We start from the raw sequence: 23,244 nt of genomic DNA on the forward strand, positions 1-23,244 counted from the left end.
AATAATACTTTACCCCAGAATCCTATACTGCCCAATTTGGGTAATTTTACTTCGTTAATCTAAAATTACCCTATAGTTCAAACTGGGAAAGCTCAGAGTGCTCAGCAGTTCCTCTGTTGAAATCCATTGTATATAGTAAAAAGAAAAGGAGGACTTGTGGCATCTTAGACTATACATTTGTTAGTCTCTAAAGTGCCACAAGTCCTCCTTTTCCTTTTGCGGATACAGACTAACACGGCTGCTACTCTGAAACCTGTTGTTGTATATAGAGTTACTGCAGCGGAATGGCTGCTGCATTGCAACCAAGATGTGGGGTGTATTCAGTGGTAGAAAAGTCATCCCTATATGTATTGTGCAAACCATGTTGGGGTTCTTATGGATAAAAGGAAAGTAGTTATAAGCTTTCATTAACACATTATTCTGGTGGCGCCTAGTAGCAACTAAATAGGTTGCATTTCAAAATGGTCTTTAAATGGAGCATAGATTTTTATTTTTCTCTAAAGGTAGTTGACTAGCCAATGGTTAGTTTTGGGGCCTTTTGACTATTCTGTGTAGTTTTTGTCTGGTTCCTCTTCATACATTTTCAATAGGAAGTCTTTGTCATTGGACTGTGGCTGAAATTTTTTCTTGGCAATCCTACTTTCATTGTCTGTCTCCACAAAATTTGGTAGAGAGATGGATCCTGTGTAGGTCTAGTGCAATGGGTAGGGTTTAAAAAAATGGAGTTGCTATTTTTAGTCATTATTCACATTACAGCTGAAAGGTTATGTGTTATGCATGGATGGGGAGGTCAGATGGATGGGGAGATGGGCACACGTAAAATCTTCACCATCAGGAGCTATCCCTTTCTGTTAGATTTTAATCTACAACGAACAAATGTTCCTGCACTCCTGCTGGCACATAAGGACTTCCTGCATAGCCACTGATAGATAAAATCTTCTCTGTTAGCTGCTGCACTTCTGCCTCCTCACAGGTCTGCCTTCAACCCTCTTGCCCAAGTCCCCATCCTTTTAAAAAAAAAAAAACCTGTAGGAAATTAATACCCTAAAATTTTCTTCCGGAAGCACTTAGGGTTGCTACACACTTAACATATATGACACAAACCCACAAAAGCAAGGAAATAAAAATTCAGCTACCTTACATTTCCATATCTTTGTTTACTTTGAGTCAGGTATGTTATATAATATTAATGTTTTATATTTTGTGGGAAATAATTTTTATTTGGGTAATTTGCTCACCATATAAGTGACAAGTATAAACAGTATTATAGTAAGTCATGTTCCTTTTGACATTTATTTAGTACCATAGTTAAATATTTACATTTCCAGAAAACAAAATAATTTTGAGCCTACATGCTATGGTAGTGTTTCCATTCTGTATTGTTCAGGTTGCTATACGGCGCCTATCATTATATTATCTTCATACGTTTAAAGAACTGCTTGTCCAATCACAAACAATTAAATTTAAATACTAGTTTAAAAATAAGCACATTCTCTTTGTTCATAGTATTTTGTCAAATTTTCTATCCCTTGGTTTTTTTCCCCCTTATATGCTTAATTGGAGATTTATAAAAAAGGGCACGGGAGCAATCAAGGTGCTGTAGCTGTAAGATATATTGGATCCCTCATTTGATTAGACAGTGTAGGCTCAAGTTTTATTCATTACATATACAAGGTTAAAGGTTATATTTATTGTTTGACAGGATGAAAAGCTAATGAAAGAGGCTGTCATAGATACATAGATTATCTTTTCACTACCAAACCATCAGGTGATCTGTTTATTTTCTCATTTATTGAGATTTCCCATGCAAAAATACCAGTGGCAGTGAGTATTCACATGAGAAAATGTGTGTTCAGGTCATATTGTACACTGAATGTCTTTAAGGATAGCACTTAGAATTTAATGTGATTTGTTTGTGTAAAATTATATGATGTTTATTCCTAAATTACAGTGAGTGCATGAGTTTGACAAGCTACATTGTCCCTGCTCATTAAAGTGTAAATGGGAATTTTTCCTCATTTACTTCCAGTCATGCATCCTGTTAAGTAAAATGGTTTCTTCGTAAGGCAAAGTCCTACTAATATTGACATGTGTATGAGCCATCACACGCCCATTCATTGAGTGGAAAAATTATATTTTGTTAATGCGGAAGGTGTTTGACTGACAGATGATGATAAGCATAACCACTTTCCCATATTACTGTGCCACTTTAAGAAAAGGAAGTGATAATGCCTCAAGGCTTCTAAATGCAATAATGCAAATGAACGCACCAAAGTGTGAGTATTTCAAGGAAAACCACACTTAATACTGCCAAATGTCTGTATACTATGTAATGGAGTTTATGTGGTTAGCCAAAGCCTTTCTAACCAGACATAAGCTGCACAAATTTCTTCATTTTATTTTTAATTTTGCCCCTTACCACATGTAAATATACCACCAACAGGGAAATGAGTTAAATTTCAGTCTGGTATAAGCCACAAAATTAAGCATTTACTTTTCTTACTTTAAAAATTAATGTATTGAACAAAACTATACTTCAGAATCTGAATGAGTTGTTAATGGAGTAAGAAAAGTATATATTAATCTACTAGTCATAAAACAGCTTATATTTTTGGATAAATTTAAAGTAGTTTTTAACATTTGAATTCTTCAATTAAGTTTTAAAATTTTCTACCTTAAAGTGTTGTTTTACATCAATTAAAAAAAATCAACTGTTTAGACTGAGCCAAATTAAATCTACACATGGTATTATTTCCTTGGCAATCAAATACCACATTGTTGCATGCATTAGAACTGCAGATAAATAAGTAAAATAGATACTGTGTAGGTCAGGACCATATAATAGCAGTATTTTAGTGACCAAACCAATAGGAGGATAAATTTGGCACTACTGTAGTGAGGAATGTACTTCTATAAATACAGCCAGTAGAATGGCAAATACCACATGAGCTAGCATAACATGTCCAATGGATAAAAGCACTAAATTTATCAGCAATACTCTGGTTGAAAGACTAGAAACCAAAAGAGATTAGTCAATTATCCAGATAACATGCCATGGAGGAAATAATAGCAATTTTCTGTTGTTAAATTAAACCAAATACTAACTTTGTTTTTAATGGAAAAAATTCAGCACAAATTGTGTTGACTAAAATAGGTTGTAACAACCTGTTTTTTGTGCAGTATAGTACATTAAAAGTAAAATGGTTGGCTATAGAATCTGTTATTTTACAAACTTGCAGAGATAAGTGTTTGGCTGTAGTAAAATAGTTAATTACCTTGTTGGTAGATTTTAGAAACTCTTCATGTAGAGTGAATAATTAGATATTATTTGATCTGAGCCTATGCAGAAGAGGTTTGTTAAACATAGGAAGTTAAAGAAATATGAAGATACTCTTTTTATAAAACAAAGGAAACAATATATTTAGATTAAATGGCCGTTTTGTAACAATTCCTATAATAAATTTTTTAACATGAAGTGTCAGAACAATGAATTAGCCTCTAGTAAATTAGACTTGCATCTAAGGCTCTGGACTGGGACTCAGGATATTTGGGTGACCAGCTTTGCCTTACACTTCCTGTGTGACCGTGGGAAAGTCATTTAATCCCTTTGTGCCTCAGTGACCTATAAGTGAAATGGAGACAGTACTTCCCTAACTCACTGGGATGGTGTTAGTGATAAATTGATTAAATGCTGTGAGATGCTCAGATGCTATGATAATGGGGGCTGTATAGATATTCTCTGTGAAATCTGGGGTGGGGACAATGCCTAGGAAGTTTCTGATCCCATTCACTTCATTTCTTGTGCGGTGAGGGGAGATCCATGTCCGGAGGACCTCTCCACATGTTTGGCTATGGGGTGTAATCTCTCTCTGCATGACTGTTAGACATGTTGGGGCAGGAAATCTAAGGATGGAGATGGAGTTAAATCATATTTTTGTTGTTTCATTAAGTGTTCTGCAGATTCATCTGAAAATTTTAGCTTGTGTTAGCAAAATCAAGAAACTTACTTCAAGAGAAAATTTGTTTAAATAAATGGCAGATTCCTAACCTGAAGCATATTCCAAGTTGATTCCAAACTGTACCCTTTGCACAGATCATCTAGTCTAGTAACTATCCAGTTCTTACACTCAGCAAGCATTAGAACTTCTCAAGGCTAGTTTTCACAGCAGTGCTAGCATCCCCAAAGAGGGAAATAATGAGAGGGGTATGGGCAAGACCATGCCCTCGCTGTGCCTTCTCCACTGGTCAGCAGAAATAGCCTTGTGAGAGTGAAAGCTTATGCTACAGTCATTCAAAAGGTATAGGGGTGGTTGGCCATATTCCCCGGAGCTCATGGAGGCATTGTCAACACACAAAGTCAACTGTCAAGGTTCTTTTATGGCCCCCTGCAAAATCTGTATGCTTCCCAAGTATTTATGGACTTATCTTTGCACCACCAACTGAGGTAGGCAAGTACTATCCCCATTTTACAGATGGAGAACTGAGGCAAAGAAAAAGACGAAGTGACTCATCCATAGCCATACAAGAAGTCTGTGATGCAGTGGGAAATTGAAGATGGGTCTTCAGAGTACCAGGCTAGTTCCCCAGCTACTGACCCATACTTTCACCATGCAGTCTGTGACCTGTAAAGGGTAGAGGGTGAGAGTCAAGTTGACACCTTCCACATGGAAGCAAACCTCATATCTCTCTCTCCATTCTTTTTGTTCCCTCTCTGGGACAAGGGATTCCTCATGGAGATTCCTACATGAGTTCTCTTCCATGGTTTTTCATGCAGGAAGTGACAATTGGTTTTGCCTAAATTATCCATTTTATTCAGCAAACACATTATGTGTGATTCAGATCCCCCCTTCGCAATGAATCCTAAGGTAATTGAAAGAAAGCTGAATTCTAAGTCTGAAAAGAATATTGATGAGAATAAGTGTAGTCTTCAGAACATAACTTTTTAGTTTAATGAAGTAGATTGAACATGTATCTTTTAGAAGCAGTAGCTTGTCTCTTTATGACATGAAAATAATAGTGTATAATCTTATATCTAATATCAGATTGCTAAACTGAAATATCATTTCTTCAGCCTAAAAGACCTCAGAAGCACAGTGGTGTTTGCATCAATGTTTTCTATGATTCTTGGAAATCATATTGTCAGCTGCTTGAGAGAAACAGAAGCATCAGTACATTTTACATTAAATGTGACAAAAGCATAGAAGCTCACATCAGAAATATATCTTTGAAATATAGTTGTAAATCTCCATTAAAGAGAATAACAGCATCTTGCTAGTGTATAACTTTTTCCATTAAAATATTTCAAAATACTTTTCAAGCATCATTTAAATCTCACAAAAGTCCCCTTGTGTTTATACCCATTTTGCAGATGGAGAAATTGAGGCAGAAGAGGTTGTGATTCATTTGGTGAAGGCCATGCAACAGCAAATCAGTTTTAAATATAGGATTAGAACTCTAGAGCTTTGATTCCCAACCTGCTCTAACCATTAGACACATTCACTCCCAACTAGGCCATCTTGCACATATTTATAATAAAACCTTGATAGTCACATCTTTGTCATTTGAAGCTCCCAATATTTGCCAGTGCTGTTACAGTGGACTAAGAACTCTCACTGGCTTTTACATTATGGAAGATACAAAATCCTGTCACGCGAACTCATTCTGTATTTGCTTCTCAAAAGGAATGAGCATTGATTGTTAACAAGCATCATCAACTATACCCTTGCAATTGAAAATAAAGCTTTTAAAACTTTCAAATAACCATAGGGATTTGGGAAGTGAACCCTAACTGGCAGCAGTGAGATTGCTCCTGGTCAGTACATTTTTATTTCATTCACCCTTTTGCAGAATTCAGTTAATCACAAAGTGACCCCAGACATTAGTGCGAATTCTGTGGTGACTGGAAGTGTATTTGTATAGTATGTCAGATCAATACGAAAAGAAAATAGTCATTTAATAAGTTACTCTTCCTAGACATTAATTGTTTAAGGAAAGATTTTTGCAAATTATGTACTGTAACAATGTCTGAGCATTTTCTGTAGACACAAGAGCTAAACTGTAAAAGACTGAAGAGATTGAATAACTGATGACACATGAGTAAAATAAAAATGTAAATATTTATTTTATTCTTTTTTCAGTGGTTGAGAAGATGCCTGGAAGAGATTAGGGAATGGTTCATGCTTCTCTTTCAAGAATGTTTTGTGAGGCCTTGCAGTGCAATCTGTATCAGATAAGGCTGATCCTTAGGGATTACTCAGACATTTTACACATATGAGAAAGCTATTAGCATACCCATGACACAGCAAAATATTAAGCACTCAATGTTTAGGGTAAATCAAAATGCTGGTACAGCATTGACTTGAAGTATAATTATTCACAGAATTGAACAATATTAACTGTCTTAGAAGTTAGTTACACTATTTAAATTGCGAAACAAATGTGCTCTACTTCAGTCTTATTAACACGCAGACATATCAAAAGACCAGGGAAATTCAGAAACAGTAGATTAAAACTCTGCTAGTAATACCTTTTAGTGATATACATAATATAATGATGATGGCATTCGTACTGGTTTGATAGTCTACTATTTCCAAATGTAAGATGAGTTTAAACTAACCATGAAAAATATGCTCCAGAATGAAATTTGGAGCACACATTTTTCATTTTTCCAATGGCCAGACCAATTTTCTATAAAAGATACAAGTGTAATAATAAAGTAAAATAAGTTTGAGGTTATAACTTTGATATAGAATATTGGATATTGAGTATATATTGAAATGTGCTGATTGGGTCAAAATAATGTTGAACAACTTCTAGTATTTTGAGAAAAATATTACAAAATCCATGAGTAAATGCTTATGTTCAAGTTGTAAACCCCTAATTAATAGGGGTTTATTATAAAAACACCAAAACTCTTAACTATTTGTATCATTGTAATGTACATGAAGTAGTCTTTTGGGATTCTAATAAATAAAAACATCAATACATTTTTGAACTATTCATTCTAGTGTGTAGTAATGTGAGTTCCTCTGAACATGAAACCACATTTTATTAATTTTAATACTAAAATTAATCCTTGACGGTTCTTAGCAGATTACTATTCCTTTTGTTGTTACAGTTGTTAATACTAGATAAATAATTTAGTAATATCTTACCTGAAAAATACATATTTAAGATCACTTTACATGTATTATCTCTCAGTTTGATATATATTCCTTCCCAATGTATTTTCTTTATCCCAGGACCTTTCTATATTTTCCCACAATAGCCACATAATGTAGACAGGCAGCCATAACAAGTACATTTTACAAAGGATTATGACAGAAATTAAAACTCACAAAGTATTCATATTTCTTTTAAGTAAGAAGATTGTTGGTTTCTGTCTGTGAAACCTGGTTTTTATTCAGTCAGATGTAGATGCTGTCTTGCAGGACTATGAATGTTTTCAAGTATTTCTGCTTAGGATCACCAAACACCACCGCCAGTTCTGCGTGAAATCTTTTCATCATGAAATGTGCATTACAAAGTATCCCGTGTGAGCAAAAGTCGCTTTTCATTAGCTGTATCATTATGGTGAATGACAATAACAGAAATATTAGTTTGGTCTTAATGCATTTTAAATGCTGTTTAAAAGTGTATTTCCAGAACAATGTTACTGCATTAATTGGGAAACAACTCTAACTTCAAGAAAGTCTTTGAAACTTTGCAGATGTAGATCACATATATTTGTCAATTAAAAAAGGAAAAGAAAAGAAAAGTTATGAGAGTTTTAGTAGATCCAGCCTTTGAAATAAAATTCCAAATCCATCTCAGTAATCTAAATGGATTAGCACAATGTGGAATAAATTATCTACACTTGGCTGCTGAATTTCATATATAGTGAATCTTAGCTAATGTATGCAGAATAAAAGTGACACACAGATCCAAAGCGTACTACCCTTCATCTGTTATAATTATTCATTTTTTCATGTCTTTGCAGCCCATTGGTGCTTTGAACCCAAAAAGAGCGGTGTTCTATGCTGAGCGCTACGATACTTGGGAAGATGATCAGACTCCACCTTATCACTACAACACCCATTATTCAACATCTACTTCTACACTGTCCTGGCTTGTTCGTATTGTAAGTAGTTTTTTGGATCCTGCTTTTCATTTAATATGTTTACTTGTGTTTCTTTCTCTAGTATATATGTACCTATATTTCAAGTTATATAAATACATTCCAATCAGAACCTCCCAACGAATGTCTAGTCATTTAAAAGCCTCACAAATTTTCCATCTGCACTCTGTCTACTAATCCCTAGCCACTGGGGTGGGGGGAGGGTCCTACTGCCCTAAGAATCAGAGGCATGCTTAGAACTTGAAGTGTGGAGGAAACTAGGACAAGTAACTAACTTAACAAAGAAAAGTCAACTCAAAGAAAAGTTCCTAAACAGTAAAAGACGTTCAACCCACTCAAGCTACCCTCTCAGTTTAATATCTGAGGTACTGGTGGGCTTTGCAATGTCATGAAGTTTAAAAAATAAAGTAAACAAAAAATACCCAACAACAGCAAACACATTAGACTTTATCAGACCAGTGGGGGAATTGTCTGGGTACACCGCAAGAAGGACAGGAGAAACTTGTTATGGATTTCAATCAGGCTGCAACTTTATTATATAGATGTCTGGGACTACCCAGCAGATAACGTGTACAGTGCAGGCAAATCCATGCTCATTCAAATCAATTCTCTGGGGCTTCCACCAGCCCTCCTTTGTTTCCATCCAGGTCCCCCAGCCGACCCATGGCTTGGACCTTGCCATCCACCACCCTCGTAAGAGAGTTAAGGTGGGCTGTGAGAATGGGGGTTGGCTCCCTGCCGTACCAGTCAAAGGAGTCCCCAACCCCTTCCCCCGTTCTGTTCCTTTTTCCAGTATCTCCTTTTAAGTCCTTTACCAGGCCATTTATCTGATCACTGGCTGCCTTCCCTATGGAGTACCTGCACTGAACATCTACCACAAGGAGGCACCAGCAATGTGCTTGGCTGCCTCCCCCACAACCAAGCCAGGTTCCCAGACATCTCCAAATGGCCTCTTGCCTAGCAGCCCTATTGGGGAGAAAGAACCCATTGTCCCATGTGTGATCATCAAGGGGCACCAGCAGCTGCATTGTTCTTGAGCCGGTACTGCAACAACTGCCCTCCATGGAGGGCCGTATAGGTGAACAAAGAGACTTGCCCCACCCAGGTTTCATACCTTTATGCCCTTTGGACCTCACACTCTGGGGGACAGAGAGAGTCATTGCTGCAAAGCTGACTACTGAGCACCTTGTTTATAGCAGTTTCTGACCTCCTTGCCCCCCGCATAAAGCAGAGCTGTCCTTCCTGGGTAAGGCCCAGACAAACTCTGCCCCACCTTAGTTGTGATGCAGTCATTATAGAACTCAAGTTTTATACTGAAACAGACATAAAATTATGGGCCACTGAAACTGAAGGTTTATCCCCACTGACAGAAAAATAAAATGTATTTTTCCAAATGAATCAAAGACAAGTGTATATTTTCAGATATTTTGAAATGTGCACAGCACATTAGGGTACTGAAATGTTCTTTCATTTCTGGAAACCTGGCATTAAATAAATTAAATAAATCTTTATAAATGGATTAAGCAATGGGTCCAAACTACAAAGTTTGGATCCAGCCTGAACACCAGATCAATGAGGCATAGACATAGAAATATGGATTAAATGCTTCAACTTTATGGAATTACTATAAAATTAAATTATTATAGAATTACTGAACTTGAGTTAAAACAGCACTCTACTCCAACAAAAACGGATTGCGTACGATGTATCAATAATGAGACACTGCCACCCCTGTCTCACAGCCAGCCAATGGGACCTGACATGGAAAGCCAGACTCCTCCCCCATTTCCTTGAAGGAAATTGGAGACGTGAGTTGAGAGGAGCTTCAAGATGCACAAACATTGAAGACTGCACATATCTGCCATTCCATGCCAATACCCCAGAACAATGCCTGGTTATTCCACAATTGGAAGGTCCCCAAAATGACCCTTGCTACCCTGCAATCTTCACTAGAAACTAGCCACAATTTGCATTAATCAGTACTCTAACTGAACCAGCCAGGCCTCTTTTGTGTCAAGAACAAGGTGAAAACACCCACAAAACAGTTTGCAAGTTCTACCTTGTGGGAAAAACTCTTGAAGGCCTGAAAAAAGTGATTAGTTGAGCCCTTGACATCCTAGGAGATCCAGTGAATCTATCTGAAGCAAGGAAAGGGTGGAGCAACTTAAGGGCATCAGAAGCTGGCAGTTCAAATCCAGGAAGCCCCCTAAATTGTCCAAAATGGGGTGGTGGGAGCCAATCAATCAGGACCATGGCCCAAAGTTTGCCCCATCCCAGACGCTACTACGATATACACCCTATTTCCCTCGCCACCCAACACAAGTATCATGCCCCACCCAAATCCAAGCAGCAGAGTTCGGGGTGGGGGGGAAGAAACAGGATGAGGATGCTTCCCTGACCCAAAGACCTCCCTAAACCAAAGGGGTGCCTCTATTGCTCCTGTCACCATCAAAATCCAACCCTGCTGACTAGAGTGTGCATTTCCCATATTGGCAATGATAGGGTGTTCAGATCTGCGGTTATATCTTACGGACTCATCCCTGCTTAGGTTACAAGTGAAAATATTTATTATCTTTCCTCTAATGCCTGTTTCTCCAGGGTTCAGCTTTGGAAGTAGTGTCAATTAATTTGACTAGAGAATTGGACACAAGTTTGTTGAAATTTGCAGATGACACTAAACTGTTTTGATTAATAAAAAATGTGAAGGAGTATGCAAAATTCCAGATAGGCATAAATGCTGTGGGAGATTGGGCGGCACAACAGCAAATGAAGTTCAAATTGGATAAATGCAATGAAATGCACTTTAGCAAAAATACTCTAAACTTTCTATTGTCTATACTTATGGGCCATGAACTTGCCAGATCCCCTAAGGAAAAAGATTTAGATATCATTGGGGATCACTCAATGAAGCTCTGTATCCAATGTTCATTAGCAGTTAATAAAGCAAATAGAATGTTCAGTGGATAGAAAAGGGAACAGTGAAATTCCATTGGATAATGGTATGCTGCTTTCAGGAGTGCTGGTCTAGTTTTGGTCCTCTGGCCCTAAGAAAATTCTACAGTAAGTAAAATGTTGAAGAGCGGCAGAAATAGAGATATGGCAAGATTAAAATATGGTAGCTTTAAAACTGGGATTTTCTAGTTTAAAAAGAATTGTGTTCCAAATTACAAAAGCAATCGTAAAAAAACCACTGGCCTTCCTTTTTCCCTGGCCAGTGATATTACCAGCAAGGAGTTACTCAATGAAATTAATAGCTGGCAAATTTAGAACAAATAAATGCTATTTGACATAGCACATAATAAGCCCGTGAGATTAAATGCCCTTCTACTGCATCCGATGAAGTGAGCTGTAGCTCACGAAAGCTTATGCTCAAATAAATTGGTTAGTCTCTAAGGTGCCACAAGTACTCCTTTTCTTTTTGCGAATACAGACTAAGATGGCTGCTACTCTGAAACCCTTCTAATTGAGAGAAACTTTAACTGGATTTTTTTAAAGGGTTGGATAATTTTATGAGTATAACGTGTAGTTATGAAAACTACAATAATCAAATTCTGTGACTTGAGATAATTTTCTGAAAGGGTCAGGAAATATATCTCCTCCCCACCTTCACCCTGTAGAGAGAACAGCACAGTTGACTTGATGCAATCTGGGGAACTTGCACCTTCTTCTGAAACTTTGGATGCTGCATTGACCTCTTTGTCATAATCAGGACATTGGATGTGATCAACCAATGTTCATAAGCTGTGTAGTCAATTTTATATTTTCTCCAAACCATCACATGAGTTTGCATGTTTGGCAGCCTCTGTTCAAATGAGAGTGAGGAAGAAAACAGTGGATTGTTGCATGTTGAGACTGAGGTGCATTGGCAGAGCTGCCTGAGACACTTGCACTGGCCTGTCTGCTCTATGTACTGTTTTAGTCAATGCAGTTACCCACACTCAAGTCATAAACACCCAATGCACACATGCTGTTCTATTTAAAAACAAACACCCACTTCCTTGTGCCATTTTAGCAGTAAATTATTAATTGATTGTAGAACTTTTAATATACACTCTTGTCCCACAATCTCAGTCCACAGAAGAAAAAAACCTAAAAGCTATACTTTTTTCAAGATGACCACTATTATACTTTTAAAAAATATACAATCTTTGAAACATTATTCTCTTTCTCCTTGTACTGCTACTTTTTCTAAATGTTATCATTTTTGTGCTGGAGGGAGTTAAGACGGGAGTAACTAATACATTATATGCAGTGATCAGAAAATAATGGTATTTTTGTTTTATATTTTTTTCATTTGCTTGTGATGACAGGGTTTCTTGAACATTTTTCATACTTCATTTATCATTATAATCAAGAGTAGCCTTATGCATAGGCTAAGTAGTCAGGTACTTAAGGCAATGTGTCTGGCGAAGAAACACTAGAATAGTGCTCGGACTGCACCGGCTATTGCGGTTGGGCCAGCTCCAACATCCTTTTTTCTGGTGGTGGTCAACTCCACCAACTCCCTTCTAAAAGGTGTTGTCCCGGTTTCTGCTTAGTCATGAGCTATGAGTGTCCACCTCTCATATGCCCAAGAATCTTTAGCTTTCTGGCGTTTGTTCAAGAACTTTAAGAGTACTTCTTACACATGACTGATCAGAAGCTGAGATATTGTTCTGAGAAGGAAATGATGACAGATGACCTCATAAGTTTCTGAGTGAGCTGGTGGGAAGAGGAATACAGGGAGCAATTAGTAGGGAAAATACAAAATCTATCTTTGCTTAGGGTAAAGCCATTAACCTGAGGCCAGTCTTGAGTGTTATTTTACCAAATAACCTCTTTAATATATCTTAAATTAAAATCCTAATATGTATTAGATCAAAGAGTTCATCTCACTACAAATTCAGGGTATAGTTCTCCCAAACCCCAGGGAAAGAACTTGTTGGCTATTAAACTGCTGTATTTGATGATTGCTATATTCTTCTTAAATGTTGCTAAATTATTCATGTACTCTGAATACATTGTGTGATTCACATATGGTGCCTGTTCACTGTCTTCCTCCAGTGTTTTTAAAAGAGCGATTTCATTTGCATATTTGCCTACTAATTTTGGCCTGTATTCAAGAAAAGAGTGCCTTTTGTTTGTTTGAAAGTTCTTAATATGAAGACTCTGCTTCTTCTTCGAGTAGTGTCCCTATGGGTGCTCCACTGTAGGTGTATCTGCGCCCCTGCGCCTCTAATCAGAGATTTTTGGTAGTAGTGACCATTAAGCCCGCACATGCATTCTCCCCTCCCTCATGGTCTGCCTACAAGCTATCTAGCACTGTACAGGTGACCCCCACTCAGTTCCTTCTCAACCACCTTTGGCCTCAAACAGAGCAAGCAGTTGTCCCTTCCTTATCTGCATCATTAGCATAAGTAGTAGTTGTTTTTGTTTCTTTTGTTCTCCTTAAAAGTTAGTGTTTTCTTTTTGTTCCATTGGGATTAAAGGGGGAAAAAAAGAACTTTTGTTTAAATTGCCTGCTGTGTCTGGGGGGGAGGGGTGGCATTTAAAAGGCTCTTAAGTTTTTTCAGTTAACAAAAAAAGAGGAAAAGAAGACTTTCTTCTGCATTCCTCACTGCTAGAGGGTGACAGACCCGCACCCAGGGGCATACCTGGCTCTCCTGGCTCCAAGAGATGTTTCTCCTGCAAGGAGTCAATTCCTGTAACAGCCAGGCCATAGGCACCGATGCCATGGGTGTTCCGGGGCTGGAGCACCCATGGGGAAAAATTGGTGGATGCTCTGTACACACCGGCAGCTCCCCGTCCCAGCTCACCTCCGCCTCCTCCCCTGAGCACGCCGCCACTTCCTGCTTCTCCCCTGTCCCTCCCAGCGATTGTGCCACGAAACAGCTGTTTTGTGCTGCAAGCGCTGGGGGGAAGGGGGGAGGAAAAGGAATGCAGCACACTAGGGGAAGAGGCAGGGGTGGGGCGGGGATTTGGGGAGATGTCCAATAGGGGCAGGGGCGGGGCCTGGAGCAGGGGGGGCGCGAGCACCCACTGGCGCCAACAAAAGTTGGCGCCTGTGAGCCAGGCACTCTCACTGTGGCTGGTGTCTGGGAGACTCCCATATCCCGCAGAAATGCTTCCCCTGCCAAGCTAAAGCTGCAGTCTCTCAGGAACTGGGAGCTGGAGTTAAAACTCCTCTTATGGAGAAGGCACTTCAGTCTCCAGTGCTGACCCCGGATCATCCCTAGAACCTTTAACTTCAAATGGGTTAGAGTCATGGAAAAAAAACCCAACACTCTCCCCCTGTAAAGGCTAGAAAAAATGGGCTCTGAGTCGTTGGCCAGCCAGAGGGATTCCCCAGTTGGCCACCTTGGTACCGATGACACCAGCAGCTCTGAAGCATGGTTCCCAGAAGGGGGCCTCCATTGTGAGCTCTGCTGCACTGCCTGGAGAAGCCAGGGGCTCAGGCTCTGAGGCAGCTGTACCACTCCCCCACAGACAAAGACAATTAGCATGCCATCTCTAAATGAAAGTCACAGAGAGAAATTTCAGTACCGGCTGTGACAAAACTCCCATCTAGGGAGTACTCTGCACCTTCTCAACCTTCGGTACTGACAACGTACCACAGACACTCTCTGCGGTACTGAGTGAGCCACAGTACTGCATGAGCTCCAGTATCCTGGAGACCTGATGGGTGGGGAAGAACCACAATCCCCGTTACTCAGTTCCAGGGCCGCAGTAACCAGGGGAAGGCAATTACCTTACCGTCTCTAAAAAAGAGGCACTAAGAAAACTTTTGCTATTGAGTGCGACAAAACTCTCATCTAGAGAGTGCTCTGCACCTTCTCAACCATCAGTACCGACAAAGTACCACCGACACTCCTCTGTGGTACCGAGTGAACCTATGGTTGGTTCCACATGAGCTCTGGTACTCTGGAGACCTGATGGTTGGGGAAAAACCGCAATCCCCATTACTTAGTACCGGGGCGCAAAAGCAGTCAGCACCCCAATCTGCAACCTTTCAGACCACCTTTTCTGAGCTCTTTTAACGGGTTGGTTGAGGGCCCGAACAATTATTCCTTGCAACACAGCTGCCATCTACAGAACTGTCATGCCCTTTCAGAAGTCGCCTGGCCCTCTTTCACAGCAGCTGGGAGAATATCACCTCTGACAGATGAGTCCTAGAGATTATTTTGAAGGGTTATGGTGTTCAATTCATGTCCCTCCCCCATCCCAACCCTCCTTCCCCATCCCTCTTCAGAGACCATTCTCATGATAACTTACTTCATCAGGAAATAGATCATTTTTTATACCTAGGGACCATAGAACCAGTCCTGGTGCAGCTCAGGAGCAAGGGGTTTTACTCCCATTATTTCCTGATCCCCAAGGCGAAAGGAGATTGGAGGCCCATTCTAGATTTAAGAGCATTAAACAAAAATGGATAGGCAGAGACATTCAAGATGGTCATGTTAGCAGCCATTATTCCAGCTCTAGAGCAAGGAGAGTGATTTCCAGCCCTCAACCTACAAGATGTCGACTTCCATATCTCGATACAACCATATTACAGGAGATTCCTACAGTTAACCTTTGGGCAGGACCATTATCAGTACAGACTGCTCCAGTCAGGATATTCTCCAAGGTTTTCTCCATCATAGCAGTGCATTAACCCCAGTACAGCGACTGGAGTTTATCAGCGTCAACCTCGATGCAGTACAAGTGAGAGCATTCCTTCCATTACACAGACTCACAGACGGATGCCTCCCTAATAGGCTGGGGAGCTTATCTACACAACCACAAGGTTCAGGGCAAGTGGCCTTCCACAGAAGTGACCCTCCATATCAATCTTTTGGAGCTAAGGAACATCTGTGCACCTTTCTGTCTTTCATCAAGAACACCCACACAAAAGTCATGATGGACAATATAACCTGTATATTGTACATAAATTGGCAGTGGGGTGCCAGATCTCCCTCCCTCTGCATGGAAGCACTCAAATTTTGGAATTGGTGTAACCATCAAAATGTGCTCATCTCAGCTGTCTATTTGCCAGGGATACAGAAAGTGACAGCTGACAGTCTCAGTTGGAATTTTTCTCATGACCATGAATGGGAACTGAACTCAGAAGTGCTTCAAGATATATTCACCCTTTGGGGAACCGTGACTTACAGATCTCTTCACTACTTATTGGAACAAGAAATGTCCTCATTACTGCTTCAGGGCCAGCTTGCGGAAACATTCATTGGGAGATGCCCTCATCCTCCCATCGGATGGGGACCTCTTATATGCCTTTCCCCAGTTTCCTATTCTATCTAGTTTCCTCTTCTATCTGTTGAAAATTCAGTGAGACAAAGCAAGAGTTATTTTGATTGCCCCTCCTGGCCAAGACAAGTCTGGTTCCCTTACCTGACACAAAAGGCAATATGCCCTCCAGTTCCTCTTTGGCCCATTCCTCTCAAAACCATGAGATGATCCTTCACCCCAACCTGTGAGTCCACCTCAAGGCTTGGCTTCTTCTTGGTTCTAAGGCTTAGAGGCAGAATGCTCTGGTGAGGTGAAAGACATGTTGCTATACAGCCCAGAGTTGACCACTCAGTATACTTACCTACAATATTGAAACAATTCTAAGTCTGTTGTCATCCTAAGCACATAGACCCAACCTCATCTTCTCTCCCTCTGATTTTACACTACATTTTAGACTCAAGAGATCAAAACTCTCAGTCAGCTCCCTTAAGGTACATCTTGTGGAGAAAATGGCTTTCCACCACCAGGTAGATGGATGCTCTGTGTTTGCTCACCCACTGACACATAGATTCCTTAAGGGCACTGGAAATCTCTGCCTGCTTGTAAGACCATCCACTCCAGCCTGTGATCTTAACCTAGTTCTCAGGGCTTTGACTAGACCTCCCTTTTAGTCAATGGCAGCTTTCTCTCTCTTATACCTGTCCATGAATACAGCATTTCTTATTGCCATCACCTCAGCTAGCCGCATAGGAGAAATAGCAACCCTGATGGCACACCTACCGTGCAGTCTTTTTTAAAGACAAAGTAACTCTGAGGCTGAACCCAAGTTTCTCCTTAAAGTTGCCTCCATTTCCCATATGAATCAACAGATCCATCTTCCTGTTTTTTTTCCCAAAACCTCATTGTGACATCAGGGAGGTGATTCTGCATATGCTAGCTGTTAGAAGAACACTAGCATTCTACTTGGACAGGACTAAGGACTTCAGGAAGTCCCTTAAACTCTTCCTTTCACTTGTGGAAAGATTCAAACACTGCACAGTATTGGCTCAAACACTATCTAAATGGGTCTCTGGTTGCATTAATCATTGTTATCAAGGGCACAACCTGCTGCCTCCATCCAGAGTCTGTATGCACTCCATGAGATCAATTTCTACCTTGGTCACATTTCTTAAAGATGTCCCTATTATGGAAATCTGGAGAGCAGCAACTTGGGCCTCTACCCACACTTTCGCAGAACATTATGCGATCACTGGAAATTCAGAATCTGATGGCATCTTCAACTCTACAATACTTTCTGTAGTAACAGACTCCACTCCGAAGTCCCAGCCGCCAGTGGTGGTTCTGCTCGGGAATCATCAACAGAGGAGCACCCGTAGAGACACTACTTGAAGAAAAAGAGGACGTTAGTTACCTTGTGCAGTAACAATGGTTCTTTGAGGTGTGTGTACCTGCCCTCCTCCCCTTTACTTCAGAATTCTCCATAAGGGCTCTGCAACAGAGAAGGAATTGAGGGGAGTTCGCCCATGCAGCGCCCGATAGCCTCTAGGCAGACCATGAGGGAGGGAGAGCACATGTGCCGGCTCAACGGACACTGCTACCAAAAATCTCCGATTAGAGGCAAAGGGGCGCTGATACACCTACAATGGAGCACCCATAGGGATACACATCTCGAAGAACCATCATCACTGCATAACATGAGTAACTTCCTCTTATTGACTGAATGTACAATACACAAAGAAGTACTCACTTCTTATATTAAGCTACTATCTTGTCATTATTATTATAGTTGTTTATTTAGCACTAACCAAGAAAGAAGAGGGCCAGGTACCTGCCTTGATGGTCTTGCCATATAAATCTGACAAGTAACATAGTGAGAAATAATAAGACCATAGGGAAGAGAAAGATGAAACAAGGAGAAAGAATGAAAAAAAACTGCTTGCAGGATAGTGTTATTTTCAAGGATTAAGATAATTATTTTGTTTCATGATTTTCTCTTGTTTTAAAATACTTCAATGTAGTTATATGTTAGAGAGGGGGTAGATAGTGCCAAAGAGGAGACCAGTGATGGCAAGATAGCCAAAATAAGTGAATTTTGAGGAAGTATTTAGAGAAGAGAGAGCACATAGGGATGATAGAATATTCCCAGCACAGGGAATGGCATGCCAAAAAAAAGAAAAAAAAAAAGCAGTCATGAATGGAAGGAAACAAAGGAAGTGAAGGAGAGAGGGGGCAAAGTGAAAAGGGAGAAGAGAAGGAAGAAACTCAAACTGTGATCAAAGTTCTCTATAGTGTGGAAAGCAAGAAAAAAGACTTTGGAACAGTTGTGTAAAGAGATAGTAAAAGGGCATTAGGACTGTGGGGGGTAATATGGTCAGAATGGTAATTGCAGAAGATGATTTTGGCTGTAGCAAAGAACCAAGGAAGAAGAGCTGTAAGTTGATAGATAAGGGATAAAACAAAGGTTTACTAGCTAGGACATAGAGGAAGTGGTGGATTTGGGAGCTGGTGATAAGATTTGACAAGGGTTTGTGAGGCAAGAAGACTAGGTAAGAGAGAAATATACCAAGGAGTTTGCAGTCTTAGGTCAAGGAGTGTAAATGAGTTGTCTGTGGTCAAAGGGAGTAAAGTTGAGCTCAATTTGTAGATTGAGAAATTGGCAGGGCACCAGGAGGAGATGTTGGAGATACAGGATTACACAGAAGGGACAAAAAGAAAAGGAGTACTTGTGGCACCTTAGAGACTAACCAATTTATTTGAGCATAAGCTTTCGTGAGCTACAGCTCACTTCATCGGATGCAGACAGAGGGGACAGAGAGAGAGACCAGTGAATGTGGTAGCTAAATCCATGGAGCAGAATGAGTTGCCCAAGGAATGGGTACTGTGAGAAAAAGAAGAAACAAATGAGGGGGGAAGGAGGAGGAAGAGGAATTACCAAAGTGTGCTGGGAGCTAGGTGGTCAAAGTAGGAAGAGAACAAAAATGGTACAGAGTAGAAGAAACCTAGGGAAATAAAAGGAAAGAAAGAAAAGAGAAGAGGGATAGATCCACAGTATCAAAGACTGTATGAGAGGTTGAGGAGGGCGTGTATAAAGAAGCAGGTAATTACTACCGTGAAACTGTGATTTGTGGGCTTCAGATATGTATTGGCACTTCTGGTCTTAGCAATTTGCATGCAGAACATAATAGTTTGGGTTTTATTTGTTCTTTTTAGGTATTATTCTTAATTCATTTTTTGAAATGGTAAGTGTTCTACTTGTGTCCTGTCTATTATAACTTCTTCCTTTCTGGCACTGACAGACGCAATCATGCTCCCCTCAAGTCAATTCAAAACAATGTTGTTAAAAAAATCTCTCTAGCTCATCACTGTGACAGTCACCCCTCTCTGCATTCCACCACTGGTTCACCCTTCTCTAATACATTGGACTTTTCTTACTTTCAGTGCCTTTCAGATCTTGTCCCTGACTCTATCCACTCTTATGGTGTCAGTAGCTTTCACCTCCATTCTGCTACTGATCCGAACCTTCATTAGATGCCACTTAAGAGCAACCCTGATATTAACAACTTCCAGTTCATACCAGCATTTTGTTGTGAACTAATCCCATCTTTAGTGACTTTAGTGTTAATGGCATACAGATATTGGCAATAGCATGCAGCTTATGGGAAGTTTTGGAGGAAGAAAGGCCCCGGCTGCAGGCAGGTTTGCAGCCAGGAAAGGAAGCGGTGGGATGTGCTTTCCCTGGCTACAGCCCTGCAAACCTGCCTGTGCCCTGGGACTGCGCAGGAGATAAGGCGCTGGAGCACCCACCTCCTGCCCAATGAGGGAGCCCTGGACAGAATCTTGGCATTGTGGGCTGGGAGGGGAGGCTCTGGGCAGTGCAGCAATGGGGAAAGTGGCTATAGCCTGGGTGCCAGGGCTTTCCACAGGGCATGGGGTTGCTGGGAGCCTGCAGAGCTGCACAGTATTTCTCCCCACTGTTGTCCTACCCACAGGGAGAGGCACTCTCTATAAACTCCCAGTGGAACTGCTGCTGCCCTGGACAGTCTCTCCTTCTTGTGGAAAGGCACTGTCATCCAAGCTGCAGCCTCTTCCTCACTGCTGCCCCACCCACAGGCAGCCCATGAAGGCAAGTCCTGGTGCTTCCTTCCCTGGCTGCAGCCCCACAAGCCTGTCTTGCGCTTATTGGGCAACTGTCAGATAATGGCAACTTTTTGCTGGAAACCAAGGGGTTGCTAATAAGCGGAACATATTACAGTGAAAACAACTGCCCCGGGTACGTCTTAAAATCTTTTGGTATAAACTCTGGGACACGTCATCTCATCTCCCAAGAACACTCTAAAAATTGATACAGCTTAAAGGTCATTTCAGCATGATGAGACCTCATCAGAGTTGTTTACATCCACTCATGAGAGTGGTACAGCTGACCCAGAAACTCTCCCAGGCCAAGATAATATAGAATAAAAGTTATACAATTAAGAATTGTTAATGCTAAACAGAATAAAAGCAGTTAATGTCTAGTTAACCTCTATTTAAACTAATACATTGTACGTTTTAGACTGCATTCTGATAATAACCTGAGAGTTTTCCTATCTACTCAAGCCAAGGCTTACTTCAGCTAATGCAAGGTGTTATGGGATACTTAGTATAAGTATACAGGATTATAAAAAGGTACAGGCCAATATGGGCTTTATAACTGCTATACTAATGCATCATAATATGTTTACTTAAATGCTTGGAATATATATTGTGGGTAGTGTTAACAGCATAATATGTATGTATGCTAACCATCATACATTAGTCAACACTATAGAGTGTAATAAAATATCGTTTTTCAAAAGCAACTATTAAAATAAAATGATTAAATTAGTAAACTTTCTAGTAATTACAAAGTGAATTACTGTAGTATTGTTCAGTTTAATGGAGACTATTGGACCACAGTGACAAAATTAGTTCATATCTTTATATATGAAATTATTAGTTAACTTAAGAAGCATTTGTTATTCAAAGGGGAAAAAAGCACAGCCTAAAGTGGTTGTGAGAAATAGCAATATTACCCAATATGAAAATCTGAAATATCCAGACTTCTGTTGGGTTGAATGTCAAGATGATATTGCCTGAGATCAATTGGCCTTGAGGAACAACAATCGTGATGTTCACCAAAACAAAAAATCAGACATAGTAGAGCATGCATTTTACATACATCCTGAGAGTCTTCAGTGTGGCCATGAATTACAAGTGTAGCCTTGGTTCTTTTTGTCTGCTGGTTTGCGATGGAGGGTAGGTTTGGTTGGTTTCATGGAAGAAATTTATGGTTTCATAGAAGAAATGTTTGGCCATTTTGAAGATATTTCCAGATGATATGATTATGATTAAATCTATAAAGTGCACTTCGTTAGGAGCACATGCATCCCAACTACTAAGGGGCATGAAAAAAAACTCATAGGTTTGCGTGGGTAACTCTTTCCCTGTTACTATGTTCCTCCTCAGTCTGTCATTCTCCAAAAACGGAAACAAAGCTGGTACAAATCTCCATCACAGAAGTATTGATATTTATAGTACGCCAAGCACCACAAAGTTATCAGCTAAGAGTTTCCAGCACTGTATTTGAAGCCAGACTGTCCTACAGCCTAATTCAGTTGTTTGTTTTTGTGAGACCTCGGTCTAAATATTTTCATAGACTTTGTGCCATATAAGTTATCTGCTTCAATAAAAATGTACAGTAACGTAAAAACAAAGGAAGTGCAGGACATTTGTTTTCAAACTTCTATCCTGTGATACTAGATCTTCCTGTTTTGTTCCTTCAGCTGATTTTTGAAGTCTCCTGGCTTCTTTTTTGTGTTGTTTTCATTAAAATGTAAATATATGCTGTAGTTAGGTGATCTTGAATAGAGAGTTAACTAACCTGACAATAGATTTCAGAAGAAAACAACCCACCAGCTTTACAGGTACATACTAATAGTATAATAAAAATCAGCCCAAGTTAACACAATTTATGGACACATTTCAATAAAATCCATTACTCAGTAGGAAATACATTGTGATGACCATTGAGATGATGAGATAAAAAGTTTTCCTTTCCCAGGTCCACAGCCCTGTTGTTCTCATTGGAGCTGATCTTTAACCTGCATGTCCTTTTCATATCTGACTGTGGTGGAAAAGTGCCAGTTTGTGTGAATCTATCTTAGAATATGTGCACCTATGGTATCATTGATATAATACAACGGTGCAAGTTAGCTTTAACACACAGAGACTCCCCAGATAGTGATCTCGCCTTCAATATGTAATGCAGTAGAACAGATGTAGACATTAAAATTTTAAATTTCTGCTTTATAATAGTTGATTCTTACTAGTAAACAAATAAGACAGGGTATTTGAAAAAGCTAAAGATCTGATCCAATGTCCATTGAAGCTAATAGGCTTTCAGTTAAACTGAGTGGATATTGAATCAGGCCCTAAGTCAGTAAGAGCATCTTTAAATTCCTCATATTGTACTCACAGTAGAAAGTATACAACAATAGCCTATTCAATAATCAAAAAGAGTGCATATGTGTGATGTGGACAATATACGTTAACTTTTTAATGTCCTGATGTTTGTGTGTGTAGATTTGCAACCTTAGCACATTAAAATGGGTTGCACTGTGTTAGAAAGGGAGATATAGGATTTTGAAAGTAAATTTTGTTGAGCTCCACAGAATTGCTCAGGATATGCAGGTAACTGAAAGGCTGACATTAGAATGGATTTTAAATGGCGGGCCACAACTTTATTACCTTAACGCAAGATACAGGTGATATACACTCACCCAACTCTCACACTAGACATGTAACTGTGTCCAATGGAGTTTTATGGGACTCCCACCATACAACCAATAACTACAAATCCTAGTCGTCTTTGCCCCAACTGTACCTCCATGATGCTATTAGGAACT

At 39.9% G+C, this 23,244-nt stretch overlaps 1 protein-coding gene across 6 annotated transcripts in view; it reads left to right on the forward strand.

Moving 5' to 3' along the window:
- Positions 1-23,244, forward strand: part of NBEA (neurobeachin) — an 848,497-nt gene that overhangs the window by 725,040 nt on the left and 100,213 nt on the right. For all 6 annotated transcript variants that reach the window (XM_073341812.2, XM_073341823.2, XM_073341834.2 and 3 more), the window contains one exon: positions 7,979-8,119. In XM_073341812.2, coding sequence (XP_073197913.1) covers positions 7,979-8,119 — 141 coding nt within the window. The remainder of the gene's footprint in view (positions 1-7,978; positions 8,120-23,244) is intronic.

This window comes from Lepidochelys kempii, chromosome 1 (assembly GCF_965140285.1).
Source record: "Lepidochelys kempii isolate rLepKem1 chromosome 1, rLepKem1.hap1, whole genome shotgun sequence".
Taxonomy (NCBI): Eukaryota; Metazoa; Chordata; order Testudines; family Cheloniidae; genus Lepidochelys; species Lepidochelys kempii.